The 8,379-nt window shown below is 42.9% G+C and overlaps 1 protein-coding gene across 1 annotated transcript in view; it reads right to left on the reverse strand.

Annotated features, from left to right (window-relative positions):
- Nucleotides 1–5,098, reverse strand: part of LOC311123095 (partitioning defective 6 homolog gamma-like) — a 50,724-nt gene extending 45,626 nt beyond the window's left edge. The window contains exons 1-2 of the mRNA XM_084158139.1: nucleotides 4,661–5,098; nucleotides 370–592 (exon numbers count right to left, since the gene is read on the reverse strand). Of these exons, the coding sequence (XP_084014265.1) occupies nucleotides 370–592; nucleotides 4,661–4,735 (298 nt within the window). The 5' untranslated portion in view covers nucleotides 4,736–5,098. The remainder of the gene's footprint in view (nucleotides 1–369; nucleotides 593–4,660) is intronic.
- Between the last annotated feature and the right edge of the window lie 3,281 nt (nucleotides 5,099–8,379).

Here is an 8,379-nt window from a genome sequence, read left to right on the forward strand (position 1 = left end):
GGGTGGGGAGGGGCTTTTTCAGTTCAGTCCTACACAGTGAGGAGCCTCTCATTCAAGCAGGGCTTTTGTTCTCAGTAATGTCTGGCATGTCAGAAGACGCTCCCATCGACCTTCTTTCTATTGGCTGCATTCGCCTGCAAGCATTTCCCTTTTAGATAGCAAACAGGACTGACCCATCACACCCACACCCACATGGAGGACCAGCAGTACAGGACAGTCACCCCTCAGTGTGAGGTAAACAAAAGGATCCCGACAGCTAGTGATGAGAAAACAGACCCTATTCATTATATAACCAATGATTATGTAGAAGAAAACTATTGTTTCTGATAGAGCAAACTGCAACACCATATTCGTGTAGCTCATCCTCACCTTGTCTCTGAATGAAGACCCGGAGCAGTGGGTGGGCCGTAGACACCGCCTTGCAGAAGTTGTCGTCATTGTTGATTGGCAGCAGGTCTCCATGGATGTCAGCGTAGCCAATCATGACCTCCATGTTAGCGATGCGGTGAACGTGCATGATGAGCTTATAGAACTCCTCGAACTTCCCCGGTTTGAAACGGTCCACGGAGAACCGCCGGAACTCTGCTCCATACTGCAGGGACAACACATAGGGATGACTTAGCAAGACAGCTGCTTGATGAAAGAGCACAGCACTGAACCCAGTTTGAGTCGACCTTATACTTGAATCTCAATCTAAATCGATCTGGCCTATAAACATATAGCAAGACATAAGAGACCTTAGTGGAACAGAGTCTTAAAATGCTAAGTAATCACAGGGTACCAAGATTGAGGGATGAGACGAGTTCTTATTATGTTAACATGTAAGGGTGACATTTTCAGCACACTAAACATATTGTAATTATGAAGAGAAGTGATTCACAACTGTTTCACATTGTTCTCTAATCTAACACCAAGGTTAGATGATGTTCAGCCAAAACATATTGGCAGACAGACACAATATTCCTTCAAGACGTCTAAAGAAGGTGATTATTCTGAACTTCACAGCCAGTCTAACCAAAATAAAACTATTTACACAATGTAATGCTCATACAAGCGATTTGAAAGCTTTCATTTGAGAGTATTTTCATCCATATCGGGTGAACAGTTTAGAAATTACAGCACTTTTTGTACATAGTCCCACCATTTTAGGGGACCAAAAGTATTGGGACAAATTCACTTATGTGTGTATTAAAATAGTCAAAAGTTTCGTATTTGGTTCCGTATTCCTAGCACGCAATTATTACATCAAGCTTGTGACTCTACAAACGTATCATTTCAAATCAAAAGAGCTGGAGTACAGAGCCAAAACAACATCAATATTGTCACTGTCCCAATACTTTTGGAGCTCACTGTAGTCCACTACTGTTGATCAAGGCCTCTGGTCAAAAGTAATGCACTTGCACTATATAGGGAGTAGGGTGCCAAATGGGAAGCACACTTAGACAAAGGAACAATGCAGGTGAATGAGTCAGCAGTAAACAGGCCTATCTGGATGAGATGACGCCAACAGACAAAACAGTTAAGGTCAGAACAACATTTACTTCTGTCTGAGCAACATTATATGGGGGTGGACAAACTGACTGAGCTTACACACACACACACACACCAAAGTTCTCTCAGACTGGAGGCCAAGAGGCGTGAATGTCTGTACTGGTGTGTCAGTGTGTGTGTGTGACTGGACCACCATGGAGAGCAGCTGGGGTGACCCAGGGGTCACAGCTCTGGTCATGTGACTGACGTGGCCAGTAGAAACTCTATCACTGTATGCGTGGGCACTGGGCCTGCATAACACAAGCTAGGCTTTGTCTCTGACAATAGCACTGTCACATTACAACAGCAGTGATTTGTGGATGGTGGCGCACTGTGCTATGGTGCGGTAATTATCTGCTCAGAGAGGAAGGCCTGCTTACAGTCTGTCCTAGAGGGAGGCCTGGGTTAGACTGCTGGGAGGTCTGTGTTAGACTGGGCCTGTCATGCAGTCTGTCATTACAATGTGAAATATCATCTGAACATGTTGGTGAGGCAGTGTGATGCCAGGTGTGTTATCCAACTTATACTGATGCCAAACACGAATAAACATACACACAAACGTACACACACAGGCAAAGTCATACACGCGCACATCAAATGAAACCTCAATATAGCAATAAGTGATGAGTTTGTGACAGACTGTTCTCTCTCAGCTTCTGGGCTAACGAGGTCTTGTGAAAACCAGAGTCATGTTATGATTTTATGAAAAAACTAAATAAAATTGATTCAAAAACAGAATCCTAAAAGTGCTAGATATGTTAGCTGTTGAAAAGTAGAGGTCAGTGTATTTTTTTTCTGTTTCAGTTGAGTAACGTGTCAGTTTCAGTATGTTACTGTGTCATCCGTGTGACTGAGCTGTTAAACCAGCCTGTGTTTTAAACATGAACAGGGCCTAAAGGGTATCAGCCAGCTACAAGTCTAGACAAGACCACAAGCTAAATTTGAATCTGAAAATAATACATCACACTAACAAAGAGTACCTCCTCCTCTCTCACAGGAGAATGTTAACAGGTCCAGACAGGTACAGACTGACAACCGTTAGGCCTACACACTGACTGACATTGATGGAGGTTAGACTAAGTTTGCTAATGGCTTCTCTGTCTTATCATGTTTCTAAACTACCCAGCCGACCTACGGGCAGTTTTGCATGGAGTGCAGTTTTGCATGGAGATGCAAATTCCAGTGGTTGAGAGATTAACCATGATCGGTGCGGGAGGAAGAGGGTGAGGGGTGAGGTAGATACTGTCGGGTGAGAAGACATGCTACAGTACCATCTTATGACATCTCTACAGAGAACACCTGGCGCTGAGACAAACCAGCCCGTTGCAACACAATTCGTCTTTGAGAAGCCCTGTTGTTCTAGTCTGGTCTGTTGTAATCTGGGGTTATCAGAACAATTCCTCTGAGAACAGGTTCTCATCCTGGGTCAGTGAGAAACAGGAACTAAAACCCTTTATGACATCACTAAGAGACTGATACAGACTCACTCCTTCAGTGGGGAGAGATGGTGCCTGACTGATATCACACTCCAACAGGCCTGAATAGAGTGGTGATGGTGAGTAAGGTTGTTGTGTCACTAGAGGATAACACTGGTTGACTCATTACAACAGCCAGTTCTGTGATGACACGTTTAGTCCTGCCCTACCTAGCCCAACCCACTATTGCTCTTGATGACAAGTTTCTCCTAAAGTTTCCTCTCCACCTGTCAGAGGTTGTTTTAAACACACAACACCCAAACAAAACTTTAAACTAACCCTCTGCTAGGGCTCCTAAAAAAGGGCCTCATTTCACCACAGATCAGCAGCATTCCAGCACCGGTATGAATTAGTGAGGCTAAATACTAACTCTGAATTAGAGCTGAATACTCACTCAGCCCTCTGAGATATAGAGGGGATCGGCTCTGCAGTGGGTGGGCATGGTGCCATGATGCACTTCACCAACGAGAGCCTTGAGCCTTCAAAACACTGCCAGCCACATTACTACAAAGATTATACAACCTGCCTAAGAAGGGTAGAGGCTGTGAAAGCCACCTGAGGATACACTAGACTACATCAGCACCAGCTCCATCCTAAACCTTATATGAGATGAGGAAAGAGAGGAATGATGGAGGAACATAACCTGAGCAACAGATATCATAGTAGTACAAGAATATACTATCAGTACAATATATTGATATGTCAGGATGGAGGAAGGACACGACAAGGGCCAGTAGTGACGACATCTAGTCGTGTGAACTTATCTATTCCACTAAAACAGATTCAACGGCACATTTAGTCTTATCACCCTCCAGTGTCTGTTGGTTGGTAGGCAACTGGCACACACTCCAGACTTAGAGTGAGGTTTACAGTGTGAGGGGAGGAGGTAGTTTCACACACAGAGTCAACAGACACCCAGCAGGTCAAGAGATGCTTGTCCTAATAACTAAAAACACTACGTCTTGTTTCTAGCCCACATTGATAGAAGACTCAATTGTTGTTTTGCAACAATGAGAGAGCATATTTGTGTTACAATAACTAAATAAATCGGTGTTAGGACTTGTATTGGAATGTTATTTGGTTGAGAAAGCACGGCTATAATCTTGTAAAGTCGGTTGGTGTATTGTGGTGTTATTGAAATCAACACGCTGTCAGTGTCAACTGTTACTTAGCAGCAAAAAGTATTCATATGTCGACGGCTACTCTTGCGAACCAGGAGTCTTTCTTTAGAATAATTAACACATTTAATCGACCCTTCCTCATTGCAAAACTCGTTTTTCTAGAAAACCTGCCATGGCATCAGGATTCGCATGAATTGTCCCAATCCATGAATTGTCCCAATCCTCAGCGGTTTTTTCACTAGAAATTGGAAGAAGTTGCCTTGTGAAAATCACAGTAGCTTACAACCAATTCATCAACTAGCCAACTGTGGCTTAATTGTTGAGAGTTTGTGAGTTTTCCCATAGCATGTGGCAGGTCAAATCTAGACAAGTAGCTGTATGGTCTGCTACCTCTTCCACCACAACCGAATCTATTTTGCCAGAAACCCCATTCCAGAGCATGCGAATTAGCTTAGGCTAACTATTTAGCCTACTTCAAAGAAAATTACCATGATGGTGTCTAAATGTGTTCCATCGATAGGCTAGTCGGCTTACCTTGCTTTTCACTTCAACCGCGATGCAATCCAAATATTGCAGGGACGATTGGGATTTATTAAAACTCCGATTCATTATTGCGGTTCCAGTAAAAGTTCACGCGCTCGCCCACAGAAAAGGGGCTGTTTGGTTCTATGTCCAGTCGCTAAATCCCTTAAGTCCCACGTCGTTTAGACAGCAAAGTTTACCTACAGCTTTAGTTTAGTTATCTGACTTCCTCGGTTTGTGCTGCGGTCCGTGACGCATTGGAGAAACTTCAGAGGGGAAATAAAACTAAGACAACAAATCGGTGCCACTGACTTGGGGGAGTGAGTTTTCAGATGACATCATCGAGCTCCTGCATTAACGTTTTCAGCTTTCAACCATCCCAAAACACCAGTCCTCCAAGACGACAGGGGACGCGATGCCATCATGGTCTATAGAAATCCATAGAAATACTAAGAAAAAAACCATCTCATTATAGTTAAGCAATAAGGCCCGAGGAGGTGTGGTATATGGCCAATATACCAAGGCTAAGGGCTGTTCTTAACCATGACACAATGCAAAGTGCCTGGATACAGCCCTTAGCTGGTATATTGGCCATATACCACACCCCCTCGGGCCTTAATGCTTTATTGTAAACTGGGTAGTTTGAGTCCTGGATGTTGATTGGCTGAAAGCTGTGGTGTATCAGACCGTATACCAGGGGTATGACAAAAAATAACTTTTTACTGTTCTAATTATGTTGGTAACCAGTTTATAATAGCAATAAGGCACCTCAGGGGTTTGTGGTGTATGGCCAATATATTGTACCATGGCTAAAGGCTGTATCCAGGCACTTTCGTGTCATGCCTAGGAAGAACAGTCCTTAGCCATGGAATATTGGCCGTTATAAACTGGGTGGGTCGATCCCTGAATGCTGATTGGCTGACAGCCGTGGTATATCAGACCGTATACCACGGGTATGAAAAAACATTTATTTTTACTGCTCTAATTATGTTGGTAACCAGTTTATAATAGCAATAATGCACCTCGGGGGTTTGTGACGCAACGCGGAGTGCCTGGACACAGCTCTTAGCCGTGGTATATTGGTCATATACCACACCTCCTCGGGCATTATTGCTTTACAGCCTAAGCATCATGGAAACTATTAAATCTGACTGAGAACAATAACCTAGTTTATAAATCATGCATCATTCACTCACTGAATAATATAAAACTGGTTTACACCCCTTTGTCCTATTTTTTCATTATAAATAATTTATAGGCTTAGTAGAGAGATCCACATAATATGCCAAGAAAGACAAGAGACACCAAGTTATTCAGGGCCAGCCATGAGGATAGAGAATTCTGTAACTGTATGAAGCAGCATGGTCATGGTGAGTGTGTGTGTGTGTGTATGTATGTGTGTACGTGCGTGTGTATATGTGTGTGTGTGCGTATGTATGTGTGAAGCTGTGTCTGCAGGTTTACTGTCTGCATTCTGGCGGCATGGAGACGCCTGCAGAACGGAACAGCTGCAGCCCAGACCTCTGCTCCAAGCTGCGATGCTACGGGAGCATCTCTTGACCTGCTGGGTGTCTGTTGACTCTGTGTGTGAAGCTAGCTCCTCCCCTCACACTGTAAACACCACTCTAAACACCAATGTTTTTCTACTATAGGCCTACTGTGTTACTGTGTGTACTATGAAGAGACCAAAAGTGAATATCATTTCATTCTGATTAAGGCCTCAAACAGAATGTGGGAGTTAGGCCTGAAGTTACATCAGAAAAATATCCATAACTTTAAGATATTGCTATGTTATGTAGGATCTATAATAATTGAATTGTTTGAGTTCATAACAGTTTTGTCAAGATCAGAAGTGTTGCTTTGATACTAACAAAGTCTGTCAAAGTAATTTTAAAACATGAGTCATTGTTACAAATGGAGTATTATGGACTGACCAGACATAAATACATCAGATATCAGGTAATGTAGTTCATATTGGTCTGGTATTGAACCAATTGACATACTGCTAGACTAGACTATGCGTCAAAAACGACCTGTACCCAAGCTTAGACTGCAGTCCAGTGGACTGTGGATGTCATTGCACATGTGCCCATATTTTTCTGATGTTTGCACGGTCGGCATGAGGACCCAGACAGACGTTGATAAAATAGCCTACACTACTGTCTACAGATAGTTTCAGTATGATACTATATATAGTATAAAGATGAATTTGCAGAAAGATTTTATGACTTGTGTTTGTAACAGAGTAGATTATGTCCGTCTCTCACTGGGCTCCAACCAGCAATATTCTGGTCCCCACAGCAACCCCTTCAGTCGGGCAGATTCTAATGGTGGGTCCAAGGATTATTAATAACACTGTCCATTTCTGTTCCCCATCGACTACATGTGCCACACCCTTTATACATGTATCTAAAGTAAAGTGAAAGAGCTAGACAATATTGTTAGGAAGGAGCACTAAGTCAAAGCTATCACCAGAGCAGGTATCTAGACACAAGACTACATTTAACTTAAACTAAAGATGGAAGTGTGAGTATTTTGTTACACAATTTCTGCTGCATTAGTCTACTTTGTTTATGAACTTATTATTTTAAAGTGATACTGTAATGATATAACCTTGCCTGTCATGACCAGCAGTTTTGTTGTTACTGATTCAGAGGGGTTGGGTTAAATGCAGAAGACACATTTCAGTTGAATGCATTCAGTTGTAGAACTGACCAGGTATCCCCCTTTACCTTTCCCTTCTAACCAGACCTGTAATCATCTAAACTGATATTGTTTGTCTCTTTATCCCTGGGTCTGTCTATTCAATTTCCCTTCATTTCTACTTCTGCTTGATGTTTAGCTGACCTCTCCTCTCCAGTTTACCAATTGATCAATCAAACAAACAATCTGACTTATTGCTTGTCTGTCTGTGTATCTGAACATAGTCTAATAGCTTACTAAGGGAGAGTGCCCAACTAAATCAATGCTGAAAAGTTAAATAAAGTATTCTTTCTCCCCGGAAAATGCAACAAATTTGCTCTCACCACTGGACTTTTGACAGAAGTATCTGTCACCTTTACAACCCCTGCTCTTGTGGGACTAGAAGCAGTGTCAGCTCTAGGTGTAACTGTGATCTGTAGTAATTTTGTAGGCAATTTGCATATACTCCAGAATGTTATGAAGAGTGAATTGCAATTAATTGCAAAGTCCCTCTTTGCCATGAAAATGTATTTAATCCCCCAAAAACATTTCCACTGCATTTCAGCCCTGCCACAAAAGGACCAGCTGACATCATGTCAGTGATTCTCTCGTTAACACAGGTGAGAGTGTTGACGAGGACAAGGCTGGAGATCACTCTGTCATGCTGATTGAGTTCGAATAACAGACTGGAAGTTTTAAAAGGAGGGTGGTGCTTGAAATCATTGTTCTTCCTCTGTTAACCATGGTTACCTGCAAGGAAACACGTGCCGTCATCATTGCTTTGCACAAAAAGGGCTTCACAGGCAAGATATTGCTGCTAGTAAGATTGCACCTAAATCAACCATTTATCGGATCATCAAGAACTTCAAGGAGAGAGGTTCAATTGTTGTGAAGAAGGCTTCAGGGCGCCCAAGAAAGTCCAGCAAGCGCCAGGACCGTCTCCTAGAGTTGATTCAGCTGCGGGATCGGGGCACCACCAGTGCAGAGCTTGCTCAGGAATGGCAGCAGGCAGGTGTGAGTGCATCTGCACGCACAGTGAGGCGAAGACT

The sequence above is a fragment of the Coregonus lavaretus genome, assembly GCF_964263955.1.
Source record: "Coregonus lavaretus genome assembly, chromosome: 3".
NCBI classification, from domain to species: Eukaryota; Metazoa; Chordata; class Actinopteri; order Salmoniformes; family Salmonidae; genus Coregonus; species Coregonus lavaretus.